The 23,014-nt window shown below is 41.2% G+C and overlaps 2 protein-coding genes across 3 annotated transcripts in view; one reads left to right on the forward strand and one right to left on the reverse strand.

The window, feature by feature from the left end:
* Window positions 1–11,515, reverse strand: part of ZW10 (zw10 kinetochore protein) — a 33,069-nt gene extending 21,554 nt beyond the window's left edge. The window contains exons 1-7 of one of the 2 annotated variants that reach the window (XM_070046197.1): window positions 11,167–11,515; window positions 8,386–8,520; window positions 3,652–3,753; window positions 3,384–3,461; window positions 2,753–2,912; window positions 1,084–1,236; window positions 488–679 (exon numbers count right to left, since the gene is read on the reverse strand). In XM_070046197.1, coding sequence (XP_069902298.1) covers window positions 488–679; window positions 1,084–1,236; window positions 2,753–2,912; window positions 3,384–3,461; window positions 3,652–3,753; window positions 8,386–8,520; window positions 11,167–11,271 — 925 coding nt within the window. In that variant the 5' untranslated portion in view covers window positions 11,272–11,515. The remainder of the gene's footprint in view (window positions 1–487; window positions 680–1,083; window positions 1,237–2,752; window positions 2,913–3,383; window positions 3,462–3,651; window positions 3,754–8,385; window positions 8,521–11,166) is intronic. The other variant, XM_030837307.3, reaches the window with a different exon arrangement.
* Window positions 11,516–19,462: 7,947 nt separating this feature from the next.
* Window positions 19,463–20,154, forward strand: CLDN25 (claudin 25). The gene is given in 2 exon segments (XM_030835148.1): window positions 19,463–19,781; window positions 19,784–20,154. Coding segments are annotated over 2 exon segments (690 nt in total).
* The last annotated feature ends 2,860 nt before the right edge of the window (window positions 20,155–23,014 follow it).

A 23,014-nucleotide genomic window follows, 5' to 3' on the forward strand; every position in this document is an offset into this window, starting at 1 on the left:
AAAAATGATTCAAGCAACATAGAAACTATTTCAAGGGTGAATATATAAAGATCTAACCAGTAGGCTGAGATGGAATGAAATTCATTGCCTATGTTAAACCTATTTTGTTTATATCAACTAGGTTGAAGGGGATTTTCCCATCAAAAGATATAAAACAGCACTTAGTTCATTTCTGCTTCTCCTATAACTAAAGCAAGAGTCCCAAAATGTGATGTTCCTAGAAGTCCCATGAGGGAAATGCATCCCAAAATTCAACTAAATATTACAAACACAGACTCTAGGGCACCACTAAAGACCCTATTTGTCAACACAGGGCAGAGAAGGAATGCAAAATAGAGCAAGAAATAAAAAGGTAGCTATTTGGTTCCCATGACATAATTTACTCACGTCTGATCCGCCATTCACTCAGATTGCTGACATTTTTATCCACTTTAAAATAAATATCGACTTCTCTAAAATATAAAAGCGCTGCCTTGGGGATACATACCTAGAAGTTGTTTCTGGACCACTTCCAGTACCAGTCTGATCTTGGCAAAAACTTCAGATGGTGATGGATGTTCCAAGTCAGTCATCACAGATTCAAAACGAATGATAATGATGTTAGGTTGGCTTTCTATCACAGCAAAAAGGGATGGGCAAGATGCCAGAGGCCTAAGGATATACTTCAGCAGCATCTGACCTGAAAGTTTTATGAACACTCATAAAAAATAAATCACGTCAAAAAAAAAAAGATCTTCGAGCCTGACAACAAAAATACATATACCATGACGTTACACAACACCCATTACGCACTGCAGGTTTTCCCACTGAAGTTTCCCAGATTGTCTACAGATTTTTATTTAAATTATTCAAAAAATCAAATAAAATAAATACCTGCAGCTACTTTAAAAAAGAAAAAAGGAAAGGATCTAAGCCCTTAATGAAAAGTGTAATATTTATACAATTCCACTTGATAAATCATGAGGCCAAACCCTATGATCCATCATCAATATTATTCAGAGAATACTGATCATTTTTCTGTCATTCCTTTAACAATGGACCTTCTGAAATTTCATGTAAATGAAACAAAGTATTATGCCTTACCAAATGACTTAAGCTTGGTATGTAGCTCCCCAAGAAGAGAAAATGCCAAGAGGACACAACTGATGGGTGGCACGGGGGTCTTCTCTTCTTTCTGAGATGGTTCAGCGCATAAATGAAGTTCTGTTTGTAGGCAAGATTCCAAGTTGCTGGTATCTAAGAAAAAGGGGAAAAATATCAGCTGTCTCAGCAATACAAGATGTTCCCATTTCTATCCCTGAGAGCCCACCGTCTACTAAGAGTCCTAAGTATGCGGTTTTACTACAATACACTTCTAATGCAATCAAATATGAATTACTACATACACGTCCTTGGCATCGCTTTAAAACAGGAAATTACTTCCTTTGGTATGTTCAAAGAATCAAACTGAGTGCCAAAGTAAGATGATGTGCATACAATAACTGCTTACTAAATATGTGTTGAGAATGGATAAACAACAAGGTCCTACTGTATAGCATAGGGAACTATATTCAATATCCTGTGATAAACCATAATGGAAAAGGATATGAAAAAGAATGTATATATGTGTATAACTGAGTCACTTTGTTGTACAGCAGTAACTAACACAACGTTGTAAATCAACCATACTTCAATTTAAAAAAAGAATGTGCTGAATGACAGAATGAAGGCAAAGAATAAAAAGTGAGATCCTAGTTTCAATTAAGGCCTCCTATTCTATGTTCCCTCTTATGAAGTAAAGAGAACAGCCTGCCAAACAAGTTTAACAGGGTGTGTTACAACAAAGAATTAACACACCTGCCACCTCCTCTTAATTTTACAGTCTGCTTGGAAATAGAATCTAAAATTTTCTAGATGACTTCCTTGAAAATACCTAATACATACAGGGTGGGGTATGTGTGTGTGAGTGTGTGTATGTGTGTGTGCGCACGCATGCGTGTGTGTACACACATACATATACAATGTATTTGAAGGCCATAGTGGATATGGGAAAGGGAGCAAGGGGAGACTGTGAGGTTTCCCCTGAAACAGACTAAATTTCAAGATTAAATGCTGGAAAATATACCAGGTTTAATGGCATGTCCTTCCCATATACCCTCAGAGGTTTTACTTTGTGTAAACAAGATATCAAAGAGGGCTCACACCCAGAGGTGGGCAGAGGGGCTGAGAGCCAAGTAGTATAAATAAAAGCCAGGGCCAGAGTTATCCTATTTCTTCATCTTGCAAAGCATCCCCCATCTCATGATTTTGTCACCATTTTTCTCCAACGACTGAAAAAAACTGGGCCAAACTCCTATCCCTTTCCTTAGCAAGAGAGAAAGAATGGTTGAACAGCTTCTTTAAGCTTTCTAGAAAAGATAAACTGTTGGGATTAGAGCTTTGGGAACGGGCACATCTTACGATGCAGTGGAAACTGTGTGGTCTTAATGTGCTACCACCTCCTCTACCACAGCCGCGCCACCTGGACCCCTCCCAATCATCTTCTCTCTTCTCTGCTCCTTCCCAGTGAAAGGGACAGAAAGAGAAATGCACGGGAAGTAACAAGCATTTTGGTCCTAACAAGCATTCTGCTTAACATGAGAACTCAATATAGAATTGGGAGATTAATAAATGAAACCTTCCTCTCTCCCAACATAAAATATTTGGAATATATTCAGAGGCCAAACTGGTTCAGGCAGATTAAGCAAAGCAGTCCACCTGAGGTCAGCAGCACCTTTTGATGGTGGGAACTTCCATACAATCAGCTTCTGCCACTCTTCTCCAAGGTGATAAAGTATGTTCTGTTTCTGTATTGTAAGCTCCATGCTGAGAGATTTCAGTATTTTTAAATCAAAGCATTTTCTGGATTTTAATAACTTCAAGCATATCTGTGCCTGGTAGTGAAATGGAATCATTGTTAACATTTCATCTGGACTCTAGGCAATTAGAATATATTTGTATAATGATAAGGAATACATGCAACACAAAATTTACTTAAAACAAGAATAGTACTGGACTTCTCTGGTGGTACAGTGGTTAAGAATCCGCCTGCCAATGCAGGGTACATGGGTTCGAGCCCTGGTCCGGGAAGATGCCACATGCAGTGGAGCAACTAAGCCCGTGCGCTACAACTACTGAGCCTGTGCTCTAGAGCCCGCGTGCCACAACTACTGAAACCTGCGCACCTAGAGCCCGTGCTCCGCAGCGAGGGAAGCCACTGCAATGAAAAGTAGGCCCCGCTCGCCACAACTAGAGAAAGCCTGCGCGCAGCAACAAAGACCCAATACAGCCAATAAATAAATTAATTAATTTTTTAAAAAAAGTATAGTACTAATTGCTCATGCTTTAGAGAAAGTGTTTAATACCTCTTCTAGACGCTGAGCAGCAGTAACATACTTCTTCTCTGCCAATGCACAATTATATTCCTCAATAGCAGTAGAAAACTGAAAAGATAAGTATAGTTATCAGGTATTTTATTTTATACATCCTACTATTTCAAGTCTGTCTGCTTGTTTATTTTTAAACTATGAAAAAATACCACATAGGGGATACCCATTGAATGATAAGACAATTGGAAAAAAAAAATAACTTTCTCACCACCAAAACACTAAAGTTTGATTTGAGTACACTGACCTCGTGTAGCTGTCTAAGTAAACTTAGGACTACCGAGTCTCTTTCCAACTGTTGCTTCAAGTCTGTAAATTCAGCAGTTGATACGTGAAGATCCCGGCGGACCTAAGTCACACACCAAAGACAAGTACTTTTAAGCTATACTATACTTGAGAAATGAAACTTTTACTGTAATCAATAAGCTTTATTAGGTGAATATAATTCATGATGAAATTTAAATGCTGGTTAAGACTGGAATAAAAATCACAGAATGTAGTAGGAAGAGACTTTAAGTGATCCACTTAGCCCAAACGCTTATCCTATGCAGGAATACCCGTTCCCATCAACATAATATCCTCGTGTCACCATGTATTCTTAGTTTAAGCAGTTATCTTTCATCAAAGAACTCATCCACCTGGATTACTGGTATCCCCACTGCCAAGTGATAATTCATTCTTCAGCTGAATAGTTCTAACTAATAGAAAGATTTCTCTACATTGAGTGAGAATCCGCCTCCCATTCTGTCCCACCTTTTCAGGGACTTTGCACTATCAATTATTTCCTCTCTTCTCTATCTTTTACTTCTCCCTAAGTCATGCTCCATTCCAATTATGTGAATACCTATTAGAGCGTGGCTCCTCCCATCAGATTTAAATATGATTTAAAATCTCCCCCACTCTATGAAGAAGTATCCTCCACCTTAGCAACCACCCTATTTCTCGGTAGCTACTTGATTTCTCTCCTCCCTCTCACAAACAAGCTTCTTCACTCTTCACTCTTCTTGCAAGAGTGATCCATACTCGCTGTCTTTACTTTCTCACCTCTCATTCACTCTATAACTCACGTGATCTGGCTTCTACCCCCGCCATTCCACCAAAGCTGTTCCAAAGCAGTTGGTGCCAAAATACCAAGCAAATCCTTGCTGCTAAATCCAAAGCCTATGTCACCAGTATTACCTTGCATCAGTACACTGCTACTCACCTTCCCTTAGTTCTATGACACCCATATCTACTCATTTTCCTCCTGCTTCTTTGGCCATTCCTTTTCATCTTCTTTTGGGAGAGAAATTTCCCCTCTGATCACTTCACACACGCTGATATTCCTTTCTCCCTGGCCCTCTCATTACTCTGAACCAACAGTTCTCAAAAAATAAACGTTTTTTTTACCCCACCCTGATCCAGGGTCGTTTGGCAATGTCTAGAGACATCTGGCGTGCCACGATCGAGGGCGCTCTACTAGCACCTAGTGAGTAGAGGCCAGGGTTAGTACTGAACACCTTCCAGGGTACCGGATAGGCCCCCACAGCAAAGAACATCCGGCCCCAAATACCAGCTGTGCCTGTACTGAAAAGCCCTCCTCTCCACGCTCTCTCTGGGCAATCTCATTCATTCCCATAGCTTCAACTTCTAAGTGCAGCTACCTCATGACCACACCATTTTCCTAACATCCAAATATGTATATGGATGGCGTGACATGCAAACTATCCTCTAAAATCCATTCTCCCACTCTCCCACAGTAACAGCGCAAGGCTACGCAGCTAGACTATAGGTACTAGTGCCCTGCACAGTCAGGTGTGACCACGTGTCTAAGATCCCACCAATGCAATATAAGCAGAAGTGATGTGTACCATTTCCAAGTCTTAAGAAAACAGATGTGTCTCCTCTATTCCCTCTATTTGACCTTAACCTGCAGCTATAACTGGACATGGGGAGAGACCAACATCAACCATGCAAACAACAAAATCCTAGAGCAGTGTTTCTCAAACTATAACATACATACATACATATTGCTTGGTGAATCTTATTAAAGTGCAGATTCTGATTCAGTAGGTCTGGGATGGGGCCTGAGATCCTCCACATCTAACAAGCCACCAGGTGTTGCCAATTCCGCTGCCTACAGACCGTTGGAAGACAATTCTTTAGGAGTCTCTCACATTTCTGCACTATCTTGCAAGTGAAGCAATTGACTGTCTTTTGTTCTGGACTATCTTTTCAAAAATGTTTGTGTAGTAAACAGCTTGAAAAATAGAGATGGCGTTTTCCTCCGTAGCAAAAAGCCAGCATGCTCACTACCCGTTAGAAAAGGTTCAGGTTCCCTAAGCACAGAAATTCTCTTCCATCCATACAGTCCACTGCACACCGCCCTGTAGAAACTGGGGCTTGCAGCACTGTGCAAAAACGTTCATCCTCTGGCTACCGCTGTGAGTAATAAACTGTCCTTCACAGTTCTTGACACAGACTACACTACAGTAGCCAGGCCCTGGGTTGTAGAATCAGCCTGCTAGCCTAGACACTACGATTGAAAAATATGTATCTTGTTTAAGCCACTGCATTTCAAGTTCCCGCCCGGCCCCCATCTTTCTTTACAACAGTCTAGCCTCCATCTTCATACAATCCAACTGTGCAGCTCCATTTGTATACCCCACAGGCACCCCATATTTAAACTCAACAAAAACCTACTCCTCCTCTAGATTGTTTCAGTGAATGACACATCAATGACCTAGTTCCCCAGTTATCTTTGACTCCGTAGTCTTTCACCCCCCATATCAACAACTCCCAGAGATCCTATAGCTTTTCAAAGTCCCTAGGATTCGTCCACTTTTCTCCACCCCCACTGCCATTGACGATGGAGCACGTTGCATCCTGTCTTGCCCGATTACTTTAATTGCCTCCTAATGCTTTAAGTGCCTTCTCATTTCCCAGTCTCTTTTCCCTCAAGTCCTTTCTTCAGACTGCAAGCAGAATGGGATTCCTAAAACTCAAATCTGACATCACTCTCCTGCTTAAACTCTTCCATGGCTTCCACAGGGCAATCAAGATAACGTCCTTACTACTTAAACTGATACACACAGTCCTTGCTTACCTTTTTAATCTCATCTCATGTCTCCTCCCGCCATACTCTCTAAATATCTGTCATATGGAATACTTGCAGCTCTCCAAAAGTGACACCTCTCCACTACCTCCATGCCTCTACCATGCTGTCCCCTATGCCTGCCTAAACATTCCTCCTTCATCTTTTGCTTAATTACCTGCCACTTCAGATTCTGGTTTGGACACTACTTCCTACAGAAAGCCATCCTTAGCTATACCTGCTCTCTTTAACTGGATTATTCCAATTTTAGTGTATATCACACTATTTTATTCATCTATAACAGGCATAAGATTCACATTTTGAAATAAAACACTGTCTAGTTCACCAACTACCACAGTATCTGGCACCTTGCAGATGCTCAATAAATATATCAAATATATATATAAACAAATATATATATAAACTCAATAAACACCTTTATAATGTCCACCTATTGAATCTAATTCCCCTTCTCTAGCCATAAATTTGAATCTTTCTCCCATATGAAAATACTGGGCTGCAAATATTGGAAGTGTTTTTCATTGAAGCTAAACACCCTGAGTTTCGTCATTGTTCTTCAGATGGTACAGTGTTCAGGCCTGGACCCTCTCATCGAGACCAGTCACTTTCAAAACGTAACAACCAGAACTGAATAAATTTCACCAGCCATAATCTGGCCAGCAAAACGTACAAAGAGCCCATTACTCTCTGGTTCCAGACACTTCATTTCTAACAGCACAGTCTAAGATTGCACTGTTGACTCATTTGTCTGACAATACACTTCGAAAATACTATTTGAACTGCGCCAGAGTTGTAGAGTAATGGAATTATTTTTATTCAAACCTCTAACCAGAATGACTGGTAAACTCACTGTTAAATAGATTTTCTAGGTAGCTAGTGGTTTCCCCACTTGTGATAAGTTTTTATAGAGAATTTTTAAAAATACATCTGTTCTCTTTCCTTCTTTGGTAACTATCACATAGAGAAGAGACTTGGTGTCTTTCCTTTAGGACCTTGAGAATATCTCAACATCCTGATTTTGGATATCAATGCACCCTGACTGATAATTTAGAAATTGAAGTACAAGACACCTACTTTATTTAAATCTCTAATATCAGCTTGATTTTTTTCAACTGCTTTTTTTTTCCTAAAAGGAAACAGCAAGGGAAAAATCCTGGTGAGATAATATATGTGAAAAATATTTTTTAAATTATAAAATGGATATTCCTGTTTCCAGACAGGCTTACTTCTTTGCGATGACAGCGCTCTGGCAAACGTGATGAACATTCTTAAAACCTGCCAGACTTTCCATATGAAGTATAGCAAGCACTAGCCCCACAAAGTGACACAGTACAAGACGGGCAGGGATTTTCTGCATGTCCAGGGAAAGTGGCTTTTTGACAGGAAGTAGAGTGGTTTTGATTGGCGATCTGAGCCAATTTTCCAGAAGAAGGCCGGAAGAAAAGATTGTGCTGAAGCTTTAATATGCTGAGGCCAGCTGCAGATATAAGAGAATGCTGGCCATTAAGAGAGATAAGCATTTTAAAGTAGGAGATAAGGGAAAAGGCCAAATTATACACTTCTATGCTTCATCTGTTTTTGTTTTATTATGAAGACAATAAAATCCTGAGATTATTTTTTAATTTATAAAGTGCTATTAAAATGCAAGACATTATTATTATAGCTTAAAATGTTTTTTTACCATAAAAAAGAAATTGTTTAAAGTATAGTTTTGGAAAATATTTGTATTTTAAAACCGGACGTTACCCTAAAATCATCTAATTCAACTTCCATTTACCAATAAGGAAAGCGAGGTCTTTAAAAGTTGTATAAAACTGAATTGTCTTAGAAATCAGGAAGTTGAACTGCCTCCCTACAAACCTACACTATATAACAAACTATTCTTACCTCACTCTCTATCCTGGATTTCAGCAGGTCAATGTCATCAGATAGCTTATCCACTTGGGTAACCAGGTCCTGTGCACTTTGCATGCTAGGCAGGAATTCACTGTACTTCTTGCTGATCATACTGCATACCTCGCCCTATTATATAGGATGGAAAAATTACAATGAGATGAGTAGGGAACTCTGTTAAAATACATAGCTCATCTTCTATTAGGTATCTTCCAAGTTAGGGCCTTCTTGCCAGTTACCCACACCCATTCACTTTCCCTCCAAGCCAACGGGTTTCCTCAAAAAACACATTTCTCCCACCATTAAGAGTCCCATACACGACTAGGGTGCAAGAAGGCAATGATCACCAAATGCCAACAGTGCCCAAGAGTTGTACAAACACTGAAAAAGATAAACGAAGAGACAAAAATTCTCATTTTGAACTATTATCAGCTCAGACTATAGCCACTAATTTTAATCACACCTAATAGAAAAAAAAGTAAATGGATAAATTAAACCCATAATCTGTATACCTCAAGGGATTTATGAATTTCTATTCTCTTGCTTATAAAATTGTAAGGCCTAATCTTAAAACCCTAAATTTTCTTTTAAGATTTTTTTTTGATATGGACCATTTTAAAGTCTTTATTGAATTTGTTACAATACTCCTTCTGTTTTATATTTTGGTTTTTTGGCTGCGAGGCATGTGGGATCTTGGCTCCCCAACCAGGGATTGAACCTGCACCCTCTGCATTGGAAGGCGAAGTCTCAACCACTGGACCGCCAGGGAAGTCCCTTAAAACCCTAAACTGATTTGAGTTCCATTATCTCCTTTAATGCAAACAAATTATTGAATACTTTGCACTGAATTAGTCAATGCTTTGAAAGACACAGGAATAAATTATGCTTGCACACAAATAAATTCCTTTTAGGTAGGAAAGACAGTATGCACTTAAGTATTCAGAATACAGAATAGAGAAATGTAATATAGCAACAGAGTTAATGTCCTCCAGGAGCACAACTGGGAAACAGAGCACCTCTGCCTGAGGGAAAATGGGGATATTTTTCATGCAGAGAACTATATTTGAGATGGAACTTGAAAAATGAGTAGAAATACTAATAGGTTAAAGATGGAGAAACGGCAACATAAGTAAAATCTGGGAACTAGGAAAAAAGTGGGCCTGTTTGGAGTATAAAAAGTAATTCTCAACTGTCTGAAGATTCAAGTCAGGGAAAATAAACTAGTGAAAGGAAAGTTAGGTCCAGAACAGGGAGGAGCCTTGAGTGCCATGTTAAAGTAGCTTAATAGCCTGCCCTCTTTCCATCATATAAAAAGTGATGGGGCTTCCCTGGTGGCGCAGTGGTTGAGAGTCCGCCTGCCGATGCAGGGGACACGGGTTCGTGTCCCGGTCCGGGAAGATCCAACATGCCGCGGAGTGGCTGGGCCCGTGAGCCATGGCCGCTGGGCCTGCGCGTTCCGAGCCTGTGCTCCGCAACGGGAGAGGCCACAACAGTGAGAGGCCCGCGTACCGAAAAAATAAAAATAAAAAAGTGATGAAAAATTCTGAAGCCATATTACAGAAGAGATGCCAGTGACATGAATACTTAACATTTAGGAAATCATTTTGGTAAAATGAAAATATTTTTGTGCCTTTATGGTACAGTGCCAAAATGGCTTCCTTAAATCCAGACCTACACGGTACATATCTTTTTATTTTTATTTTATTTTTTTAACATCTTTATTGTAGTATAATTGCTTTACAATAACAAAGTGACTCAGTTATATATATACATATGTCCCCATATCTCTTCCCTCTTGTCTCTCCCTCCCTCCCACCCTCCCTATCCCACCCCTCTAGGTGGTCACAAAGCACTGAGCTGATCTCCCTGTGCTATTCGGCTGCTTCCCACTAGCTATCGATTTTACGTTTGGTAGTGTATATATGTCCATGCCACTCTCACTTTGTCCCAGCTAACCCTTCCCCCTCCCCGCGTCCTCAAGTCCATTCTCTACATCTGTGTCTATTCCTGTCCTGCCCCTAAGTTTGTGAGACCCATTTTTTTTTTTTAGACTCCATATATATGTGCACATCTTTTTAAATGAAAGTAACAAAGATGTGGGCAAATACAAATGTAGGGTAAAGATAGCAGTACAAAGTGGAACTGCGTGTGGTTTGTGCCTTTTGTTTTTGTATCAATCTCAAGACAGCAGGGTCCAAAGAAGTGCTATTCACGTGTTTTATAACATCGTAGTCTCAAGGGCCTGGAGGTGGAGAAGAGAGTTTAATAAAATATCGATAGGTTTTAATAACAAAAATTTCAGGGATGGAGGAGAACGGCACAATCCTCCCAAAGCCATTATATTCATCCACAAATCGGACAGAGGAGGAAATCACACACCGATGAGGGGTGGGCGGGACTGCCCTCATTTTTATCCCGCTCCTATTCTCCCTCCCTAGAAACCTCGTGCTTCCAGTCCCACTTCCCCTGCTCTGCTTGTCTCCTCGGCCTTCGCCCTCGACCCCCCAATCCCTCCCCAGCCTAACCCCACTCCCAACGCTGCCCCAGTCACCGCCTCTTCCTCTCCACTGTCCCGCCTCCTTTCCTCCGCAGTCCCCAACCCCGGTCTGGGCTTCCCTCTAAGCCCCCTCCTCGGCCCACACACCTCCCAGCCCTCCCACTCCTCATTCCTCCCACTCGGCTTCCACGCCTGACCGCTGGCATCCACTCTGGCTGCCATGGCTCTACTCCTCCCTCCGTCCCTTTATAGCCAGCCGCCAGCTGCCCCGGCTTCACCTTAATCTCCTCCACCCGCTGGGTCAGGCGGCTGATCCGAGTGCACAGATCCTCCTTTTCCAGCCTCCCCGAGTGTGCCAGGACTTCCGTCACGAACGAGGCCATCGCTACCACAAGAAGCAACCCGGGCAGAGTCACTCTCTTGTAGCCAGCGCGGCAGCTCCAGTCCCGCCGGAGGCCTTGGCGCGCGGCCTGCCGGGAAACGGAGTCTCGCGGGGCCCAGACCTCCGCACGAAAAGCGAGGCCCGTACTACAACTCCCAGTAGGCACCGCGGCTATCCTAGCGTGGACTTTTCACGGTGTCCCGTAGTTGGCAAACTGTGCGGAGACGCGTTTTCTCCTTGCTCATTTTCAAATAGCTTGCCTTTCCCCGCCGGGTTTTCACTAGAAGAAAAATGTTTTTATTTAATAACCAGTCACAACTGAATTTTTCTCAGCTTCTAAACGTTTACCTGTGAAATTTATCTACCCTGAAGACCTAACGAGCCCATCTTGATCTTTTTTCGTTAAATATTCATTCTCATGGGCCTCAGTGGCCGTCAGAGTTTATGTGAATGGTGCCCTCTGCAGTTGTGCAAGGAAGTGGAATCACCTCATTATAAATAAAAGTATGCTCATAATTGCACTCCTTTTATATATAGTATATATATATACATATATAACATCTATTAAATATATTATAAGTTTATATTATTTATATTACCTAGGTATAAATAACATTAGTACTGTATGGACTGGAACATGATACTTAGCACTTTCTATCAGCGATTACAAATCAATTTTATCAAAACTTTAAAAAAATTGTTTCATTATTTAAATGTGTTACATACATACTATAAGATATATGTATGTATGTATACATATATGCATATAAATGCGTTACATACTAAAAGATTTTCACAATATACTATGTACAGTATTAAAAAATAGATAGATATAGATACATATATAGAGGTAAAGGTAAAGGAAGTACACCAATTTAACTCTCTTAGTGGTGAATTTATGGTATTTATTCTCTTCTTTTCCCTGTTTTTTTCTATTTTTCTACAATAAACATGTACTGCCTTGATTAAAATGCTTTTTAAAATTTTTTTAAAGGTACCTTGTGACGGTGGACCCCCAAGTAGATGCTGACACTAAGGTTCCTGTCAATTTTAAGTGCCTGTGGAACAATCTGCTTATCCTAGTGACGCAGGGGCAGCTTCCTGTGACATGAGCAAAGGGGGTTGAGACGGGAAGCCATAACATCTTGGGAATCGCCTCTCCCTAGAAAACCAACCAAACTTCTGTTTGGTAGACCTGTCAGCCTCTCTTTGAATTCTAAATGCTACTAATAATAAATGCCCAGTGAGAAAGAAGGACATGCAAATGAAATTCCTGAAAATTTGTATCACATATTTATTGAGCAACTATTATATGATGGACACTGTGCTAGGCTGGGAATCCAAAATATGTGAATAAATAATCTCAGGAAAATATGATCATTACTATCTTTGAGGTAGATGAGGGATTGATCCAGATGTGGTAGGGCCTAAATTTTATACACTTGCCAGGAGGCGGAGGACTCTTTAAGGAGAAGAATATAAAATAACAAATACAAAATTAAGTGCAGGCCTTGGAAGGAGTCTGTGCAAGTAACAGGCCTGGAAGCTTAATCCACCTCTAAGGAGGTACAAAGGGCAGAGGAAATATTGGGGGAGGAGCACCCAGTCACTGATTGAATCAGGGAGGTTCCACAGTAATAAGTAATCTGAACTAAGAATGGAAGGAGGTGTCAGGTTGAGGTTCTGGAATCTTCCTCCAGGAAATTAAGCCATGAATACCCACAAACACAACTGCAGAAGCTCCACCTCTCCCTGAGCACTGGATAAGCTAAGGACTATCCCTCAAGTTTCCAGGAAGAGACAGGGGAGAGCCAGACTTAGGAAGGAGAAAAAAGAGCATAGGGAATGGAGTAGGATTGCTACACACAGACAGACAATGCATGCAGGCATGAATGAACACTTGAGTAAATAAAAAGAAATTAAAAGCTCTTGGATTAGAAGAATTAATATTGTTAAAATGGCCATACTATCCAAAGCAATCTACAGATTTAATGAGATCACTATCCAATTACCCACAAAATTTTTCACAGAACTAGAACAAATAATGCTAAAGTTTATATGGAACCACAAAAGGCCCAGAATTGCCAAAGCAATCCTGAGGAAAAAGAACAAAGCTGGAGGCCCAACCCTCCCAGACTTCAGACAATACTACAAAGCTACAGTAATCAAAACAGCATGGTACTGGCACAGAAAGAGACATATGGATCAATGGAACAGAATAGAGAGCCTAGAAATAAACCCACTCACCTATACGGTCAACTAATCTTTTACAAAGAAGGCAGGAATATACAATGGAGAAAAAAAGTCTCTTCAGCGAGTGGTATTGGGAAAGCTGGACAGCCACATGTAAATCAATGCAGTGAGAACACTCCCTCATACCATACAAAAAATAAACTCAAAATGGCTTAAAGACTTAAATATGAGACATGATGCTATAAAACTCACAGAAGGGAACATAGGCAAAACATTCTCTGACATAAATCATAGCAATATTTTCTTAGGTCAGTCTCCCAAGGCAGCAGAAATAAAAGCAAAAAGAAACAAATGGGACCTAATCAAACTTACAAGTTTTTGCACAGCAAAGTAAACCGTAAACAAAATGAAAAGACAACCTACAGACTCAGAGAAAGTATTTGCAAACAATGCAACCAACAAGGGCTTAATTTCCAAAGTACACAAAGAGCTCATACAACTCAACAACAAAAACAAAAAAACCCAATCAAAAAATGGGCAGAAGACCTAAATAGACATTTCTCCAAAGAAGACATACAGATGGCCAAAAAGCACATCAAAAGATGTTCAGCAGTGGGATTGCTGGGTCATATGGTAGTTCTATTTGTAGTTTTTTAAGGAACCTCCATACTGTTCTCCATAGTGGCTGAACCAATTCACATTCCCACCAGCAGTGGAAGAGTGTTCCCTTTTCTCCACACCCTCTCCAGCATTTATTGTTTCTAGATTTTTTGATGATGGCCATTCTGACTGGTGTGAGATGATATCTCATTGTAGTTTTGATTTGCATTTCTCTAATGATTAATGATGTTGAGCATTCTTTCATGTGTTTGTTGGCAGTCTGTATATCTTCTTTGGAGAAATGTCTATTTAGGTCTTCTGCCCATTTTTGGATTGGGTTGTTTGTTTTCTTGTTATTGAGCTGCATGAGCTGCTTGTAAATTTTGGAGATTAATCCTTTGTCGGTTGCTTCATTTGCAAATATTTTCTCCCATTCTGAGGGTTGTCTTTTGGTCTTGTTTACGGTTTCCTTTGCTGTGCAAAAGCTTTGAAGGCATATACCCTGAGAAAACCAAAATTCAAAAAGAGTCATGTACCAAAATGTTCATTGCAGCTCTATTTACAATAGCCCAGAGATGGAAACAACCTAAGTGCCCGTCATCGGATGAATGGATAAAGAAGATGTGGCACATATATACAATGGAATATTACTCAGCCATAAAAAGAAACGAAATTGAGCTATTTGTAATGAGGTGGATAGACCTAGAGTCTGTCATACAGAGTGAAGTAAGTCAGAAAGAAAAAGACAAATACCGTATGCTAACACATATATATGGAATTTAAGAAAAAAATGTCATGAAGAACCTAGGGGTAAAGCAGGAATAAAGACGCAGACCTCTTAGAGAACGGACTTGAGGTTATGGGGAGGGGGAAGGGTGAGCTGTGACAGGGCGAGAGAGAGTCATGGGCATATACACACTAACAAACGCAGTAAGGTAGATAGCTAGTGGGAAGCAGCCGCATGGCACAGGGATATTGGCTCGGTGCTTTGTGACAGCCTGGAGGGGTGGGATGGGGAGGGTGGGAGGGAGGGAGACGCAACAGGGAAGACATATGGGAACATATGTTTATGTATGACTGATTCACTTTGTTATAAAGCAGAAACTAACACACCATTGTAAAGCAATTATACCCCAATAAAGATGTAAAAAAAAAAAAAAAAAGATTTTCAGCAACGCTAATTATTAGAGAAATGCAAATCAAAACTACAATGAGGTGTCACCTCACACTGGTCAGAATGACCATCAACAAAAAGTCTACAAATAACAAATGTTGGAGAGGATGTGGAGAAAAGGGAACCCTCCTTTACATTGGTGGGAATGTAAATTGGTGCAGCCACTATGGAGAACAGTATGGAGGTTCCTTAAAAAACTAAAACTAGAGTTACCATATGATCCAGCAATCCCACTCCTAGGCATATATCTGGAGAAAACACTAATATACGAAAAGATATATGCACTCCAATGTTCGCAGCAGCACTATTTACAATAGTCAAGACATAGAAGCAACCTAAATGCCCACTGACAGATGAACGGATAAAGAAGATGTGATATATATATATATATATATATATATATATATATATATATATATATATATACATACACACACACACCCAGTGGGATAAAAAGCCATAAAAAGGAATGAAATAATGCCTTTTGCAGCAACATGGATGGACCTAGAGATTATCATACTGAGTGAAGTAAGTCAGACAAAGACAAATATCATATGATATCAATTATATGTGGAATCTAAAAAAATGTTACAAATGAACTTATTTACAAGAGAGAAACAAACTCACAGAGATAGAAAACAAACTTATGGTTACCAAAGGGGAAAGCTATGGAGGGAAAAATTAGGAGTTTGGGTTTAGCAGATACAAACTGTGTATAAAACTGATAAACAACAAGCACCTACTGTATAGCACAGGGAACTATATTCAATATCTTGTAATAAACTATAATGGAAAAGAATTTATATATATATATAGGTAGATATAAACCTGAATCACTTTGCTGTACACCAGAAACTAACACAACATTGTAAATCAAGTATACTTCAATAAAAAATAAATTAAAATTTAAAAAAGAAATTAACAAATGAATGGGTTCTGTTTTCCCTCACTAATCTGACCTCCTTCATATTCCACGCTTATTGTGGTTTGTATCTCTCCTGACTCACAGATTTTCATAAATTACCAAGAAAGGGCTCTGAAGAAAAGCCGAAGAAATAAGGAACAATGTCTGAAAGGATTCCTCCTGACCAATCATGTCTCACACACATGTGGCATGCCTGGATTCAGGAAGCTAAGTAACAGACACAAATCTGGATGGATATAGTACAAGCAGACACTTTCCAGAGATGCATAATATTTTGCCATCGTTTTGATTAGAACATGCGCTTGTTATAAAAGCAGCAGAAGGAGCCTACAATTTAAAAGAGCATCCCATTTGCTTCAAGATAGGATTAAGGGAGGGAGGGGGAGTGGTGGATGCAGGTATGGGTGAAAACAGATTGGTATGAGTGGATAATTTCTGAAGCTGGGTGATAGTACATCAGATTTCTTTATACCATTTGCTCTACTTTCGTATGTGTTTGAAATTTTCTATAATAAAACATGAAAGAAAAAAGGCATTCCAGAAGTTTCTGCTCACCTCCTTCCACCCCTACAAGACTGATAAGCTAATCAGGCCGCTTAGTTGTTGAGACGTCATTTGGGTAAAGTCAAGATACTGCTTTTTCAGACGCTTCCTCCTTGCTGACTATCCCATGTCCCTTTTTCACATCGTAGTGTACCACAGGGCAATCAGTAGGTTAAAATATGTACAGGAGAATACATCGGTCAACATCAATGTCTTCAATATAATAAATCCCAATTTTCTTCCATATTTTGCCATAAAGAGGAGCCCATGCCTGCATGCTGTGTCACCAGTGGGCAGGCGCAGCGCAGGAGGCATCTCTGTTCTGGTGCTGGAGACAAGAATAGGAAACGTCACAGTCCGAGCCTCCTGGCTCAGGAGTTGGATCTGTTGCTTGCCAGCTGGTGCACCTTGGCAAGTTACCTGACATGTATCTCACAGCGGTGGTGTGAAAATTAAATAAGGATAAAGAATCTAGCCAATTTACATTCCCACCAACAGTGCAAGAGTGTTCCCTTTTCTCCACACCCTCTCCAGCATTTATTGTTTCTATATTTTTTGATGATGGCCATTCTGACCGGTGTGAGATGATATCTCATTGTAGTTTTGATTTGCATTTCTCTAATGATTAATGATGTTGAGCATTCTTTCATGTGTTTGTTGGAAGTCTGTATATCTTCTTTGGAGAAATGTCTGTTTAGGTCTTCTGCCCATTTTTGGATTGGGTTGTTTGTTTTTTTGCTATTGAGCTGCATGAGCTGCTTATAAATGGAGAACAGTATGGAGGTTCCTTAAAAAACTGAAAATAGAATTACCATACAACCCAGCAATCCCACTACTGGGCATATACCCTGAGAAAACCATAATTCAAAAAGAGTCATTACAACAATGTTCACTGCAGCTCTATTTACAATAGCCAGGACATGGAAGCAACCTAAGTGTCCATCAACAGGTGAATGGATAAAGAAGATGTGGCACGTATATACAATGGAATATTACTCAACCATAAAAAGAAACGAAATTGAGTTATTTGTAGTGAGGTGGACGGACCTAGAGTCTGTCATACAGAGTGAAGTAAGTCAGAAAGAGAAAAACAAATACAGTATGCTAACACATATATATGGAATCTAAGAAAAAAAAAAAGGTCATGAAGAACCTAGGGGTAAGATGGAAATAAAGACATAGACCTACTAGAGAATGGACTTGAGGATATGGGGAGGGGGAAGGATAAGCTGTGACAAAGTGAGAGAGTGGCATGGACATATGTACACTACCAAACGTAAAATAGATAGCTAGTGGGAAGCAGCCGCATAGCACAGGGAGAGCAGCTCGGTGCTTTGTGACCACCTAGAGGGGTGGGATAGGGAGGGTGGGAGGGAGGGAGACGCAAGAGGGAAGAGATATGGGAACATATGTATATGTATAACTGATTCACTTTGTTATAAAGCAGAAACTAACACACCATTGTAAGGCAATTATACTCCAATAAAGATGTTAAAAAAAAAAAAAGAATCTGGCCAAAAGTCTGGTATTTAGCCTCACTCAGTAAATGCAAATTATTGCCTTTCCTGTCGGAACCTGCCTCTTGGCAGCAGCAACAAATAGGAATGGAAGCTGGTGTGACTACCATCTATTTATAGCTGTTGTCCCAGCAGCAGCAGGGGACTGGGGAGGAAGGGCTTTTCCTCCTGGTATATTCTGGGTATGGATAGGTTCCTTGGATTTGGGAATTTTTTTCTTCTGTTTACAAAAATACTAAATGATAAATTTGTAAAAATGTATAAAATACATAGACAAGCACAAGACAAAAACAAAAGAAAATAAGAACTATCCATAATCCTTCCAGTAAAATAACCATGGTTAACATTTTGTGGTATATACACATATAGATACACACACATAGATACAGATATATGCGCTTTTTTGTGAAAGTGAAACTGCATTCTATATACTCTATATACTGTTTGGTCACTGCTTTTCTCACTTAACAACGTATCAAAAGCATTTTTTTTTTTTTTTGCCATACGTGGGCCTCTCACTGCCGTGGCCTCTCCTGTTGCAGAGCACAGGCTCTGGACGCGCAGGCTCAGCGGCCATGGCTCACGGGCCCAGCCGCTCTGTGGCATGTGGGATCTTCCCGGACCGGGGCACGAACCCGTTTCCCCTGCATCGGCAGGCGGACTCTCAACCACTGCGCCACCAGGGAAGCCTCAAAAGCATTTTTCATGTCATTAAAATTTCTTCTACATCAATTTAAAACAGCTGCCTAAATTGTACATAATAATATATAATTATTAACACTAGTTCAGTGGATATTTTCATAAATATTGGTATATATTCACAGTAAATTAAGGTAAGTTCTTGGACGTAGGGTGCTGGGTCAAAGTATGCAGATATTTAAAAGTGTAAAACATGAAGCCACGTTACCCTCCAGAAAGATTACATCAATGTATATTCCCAGAACACCATTCTCGTCTTCTCGGAACTGGGGAGTGATTTAAGCGTATGAATTCACTCATCAAATATGTATTGATGGCTTACTGTCTGGCTTTTTTGCCTCTCATGGGACCCTCCCCCAGAATCCACACCCACATCCAATCTTGGGTACACCCTCTAAACCCAAAGTTTGCCAAGTTCCTGGCACCTGCCTCAGTTGCTGAGTGGACTCCACTCAGCTCCCCAGAAGTCCTGCCTGCTGACCAGTCACCAAGCCGCCTGTCCTCCTTTCCTTTCTGCCTTTCCTTTGTGGTGGGAGCAACCATGGCCTGGAGTTTCCGTGGGAAAGCCCAGCTTGGGGGACTGCTCCTCTCTCTGCTTGGCTGGGTCTGTTCATGTGTCACCACCGTCCTGCCCCAATGGAAAACTCTCAGTCTGGAGCTGAACGAAATGGAGACCTGGATCATAGGACTTTGGGAGGTCTGCGTAGATCAAGAGGAAGTTACCACTGTGTGTAAGGCCTTTGAGTCCTTCTCGTCTCTGCCCCTGGAGCTCCAGGCATCCCGCATCCTCATGGTAGCCTCCCATGGGCTGGGACTACTGGGGCTTCTGCTCTCTGGTTTTGGGGCCCAATGCTTCCGGTTTCAAGGATCAGATGGGTATTCCAGAGGTGGCTTTGCCTCCTGGGAGGGACTTTGGAGGCATCAGCTTTGGCCACTCCCCTCTTTCCAGTCTCCTGGGTGGCCTGCGCCACAATCCAAGACTTCTGGGATGACAGCATCCCTGAGATTGTGCCTTGGTGGGAGTTTGGAGATGCCCTCTAGCTGGGCTGGGCTGCTGGTGTTTTCCTGGCCCTTGGTGGGTTACTCCTTATCTCCTCGGCCTGCCTGGGAAAAGAAGATGTGCCCTCTGTCCAGATGGCTGTCCCTACAGCAGCCCCACCATCCTGTGCTCCAGCGGAGAAGTTCGATCGCTTGTTCCACCTAATGCCAAGACCTAGGATGCTGTTCATCTAGGACAAGCTTTGCCAAGAAATCTATGGAACAGAGGAATGTCAGGAGAATCCTCTCTCTTCCTTATCCTCCATCACTCTATATTTGCTTGCCTCATTTTAGAGGTGGTAGACACTGTCTCATTTGTTCAAGAATTTGACTATCTTGGTGATATGGCGATCCTAATTTCAGAATGAAAAATCAAGGCACAGTTTCTAAAGACATGTTTATCTGATTTAGATTTTATTTACATAAAATACTTTTAAACTCATAACATTAATTATATACTTGATTCTTTTATTACTAGGGAAAACATATTACAAAATAGCGTTCAACCTAGAAAACCTAGTCTACTGGATATGAAGACAGAAAAGCTAAAGATATGCCTTTGCAAATGAAAATGAATTATTGGTGATATTATATCACCTCAGGACAGGGACCCTCCTTGGGTTCATTTTCAGTCTCGGGTGCATGATTTGAAAGGGAGCTTCACAATATATCAGTCCTTGTGGCTGTACCCAAGGACTGCCCAATGTGGGCGTACATGTGGAGAGAATTATCAGCTACTCGGAAATGTCTTTTACCATATGCAAAATCACATTATAAATCCCTTAAATTTTAACCTAAATGTCAGCAGAACTACCTAGGCTGTGGCAACCAGTAAAGTCCCTTTCACAACAATGACCCAAGTTCCTTTGCTTCCTGACCGCCTGGGCCAGGTCTTCCTCAGGCATTTCTGCAAGTCCTCAAGGAGGAGCCTCCCGCTTGCTCAAAAACCTGCTCATCAGCTGAAACTACCCTGCGTGTCCACCCTGATCCTCTGGCTACCATCTGCCTCCCACTGCCTTAATCAGTTGAGAGTCACCACTGACCCCGCTGACAATTCCCACAGGAGAACAACTAAGGGTGATGGTTCCCAGTGTCCCCAGATATGTCCCTTTTCCAAGTTCAGAGGCACCTTTTGCTCACAGGACTGAGGAGCTCCCTCCCTCCACACGCTGGTACTGTGCTTTGCCTTGAGGCTGTACTGCTTGTGCTCAGATGCCTCTCCTTCTCAATTAAACAACATTGGCATAGCCCTGGCATCTTGAGGTAGCCACCACAGAATGTGCACGCACCAACACAAGAATAAACAAGTTTGCCGGCACAGCCCAGACCAGTTCCCTTCTTTTTTTTTCCTGAGGAAATGAGTCTCCACAGGTGCAACTTCGTCTTCAGCACCTGACTCAGTTACCTTCTCACCCAGAATAGCATCCTCTAGGAGTCACAGTTTCTCCAGAAAGCTCCTTTCCCAGTATGTCCTTTTGTATATGTCCACTTGACATACACAAATCCAAATGACTCTTAGGTAAATAAATTTTTGAGTATAAAAGAGCAGTTTGCATCAAATTTGTATTCCAGCCTTCTCTGGTTCCAACGCCCATTTTATCAACTACCCCTTCTTGATTATGTTTCAAGGATCTTTAGGCCAAGTTTCATTCAGGGGTGAAGCTCAAATATCCAAGAGTGATCCTTGGATCCCATAGGATCTACAAGAAGGACTCATTTTGTTATTCATCCATCTGGCCGTTTATTCACTCTTTGAACAAATATTTATTGAGCACCTACCATGTGCTAGGCATTGTGCTAGCAACCAGGAATAAAACGGTAGGACAAAATGTATCCCTGTCCCTCATATAGGCAATTAGGGGAGACAAATATTAATGGGAAATCACATCAATGCTAATTGTAGTTGTAACAAACTTTACAAATCCTGAAAGGTACATGGTTCTATAAGATCATGCAATAGGAACAATTTAACCTAGTCAGGTTAAATGAGCGGGTACCCTAAGGGAATGATAACTGCCTACAAGCTAAATGATGGATAGCAATTCTAGACAGAGAGAGAAAAAAGTAAAAGACAAGGCTGGTGAAGTAGGAAGGAGCATGTTGTCTCTGTTCTCAGAACCAAGGGAAGCCAAGCATGAGGCCAGGAACAGGAGGTCAGCTGACCGAAACAGTAGCCTGCTCCACCTTTCCTAACACCTTGTCCCTGGGCCATATCCCTACCACACAGTTGTGTAGGGTTTAAGAGATGACAACGCACTTTCACCTATCTTGTGTTTTATTTACTGTTATATTGAGGGTTTTTTTTTTTGAGATTGGGAGAACAGATGTTATTTGTTTTGCTAATGAGAAAATGAAGAATTTAGGCAACATGCCCACGGTGAGTAATTAGCTGGATGAGACTTGAATCCAAGGCTTGGATGCCATGGCAGGCTTTTGTCACCCACCCCATCCTGTTGCTTCATGGGGATGGGTGACTGAGACAATCTACCAGACCAAAGGAAAAACTAGCACCCAAGCAGAAGAAAAAACCAAAGACCTAAAAGAAAAATCTTGTGCTCCGTGCGTTTGTTGAGGTCTAAACAGGATCTTTGTTGCCAGGTGGCTCACCTGGTCCTGCTGGTGACCTGCAGCCCTCATCCTAATCCCATGTGTGCAGGTGCTGATGGCATTTTTCATCAGCATGTGATTATGGCTTCCTCTGCAAGGAAACTGGACACAAACTAAAGGTTTATTAAGAAAAAAAATAGCCTGTTTTCCTAACTCTCCTTTATAACGGACACAAAGGCATTGAAAAAAATTTTTTAAAGGTCTGCATTTTTTTTTTTTTTTTTTTGCATTACGCGGGCCTCTCACTGCTGTGGCTTCTCCCGTTGTGGAGCACAGGCTCCGAACGCGCAGGCTCACCGGCCATGGCTCACGGGCCCAGCCGCTCCGTGGCATGTGGGATCTTCCCGGACTGGGGCACGAACCCGTGTCCCCTGCATCGGCAGGCGGACTCTCAACCATTGCGCCACCAGGGAAGCCCCCCAAGGTCTGCATTTTTTTAATATTTACT

The sequence above is a fragment of the Globicephala melas genome, chromosome 8, assembly GCF_963455315.2.
Source record: "Globicephala melas chromosome 8, mGloMel1.2, whole genome shotgun sequence".
Classification (NCBI taxonomy): domain Eukaryota; kingdom Metazoa; phylum Chordata; class Mammalia; order Artiodactyla; family Delphinidae; genus Globicephala; species Globicephala melas.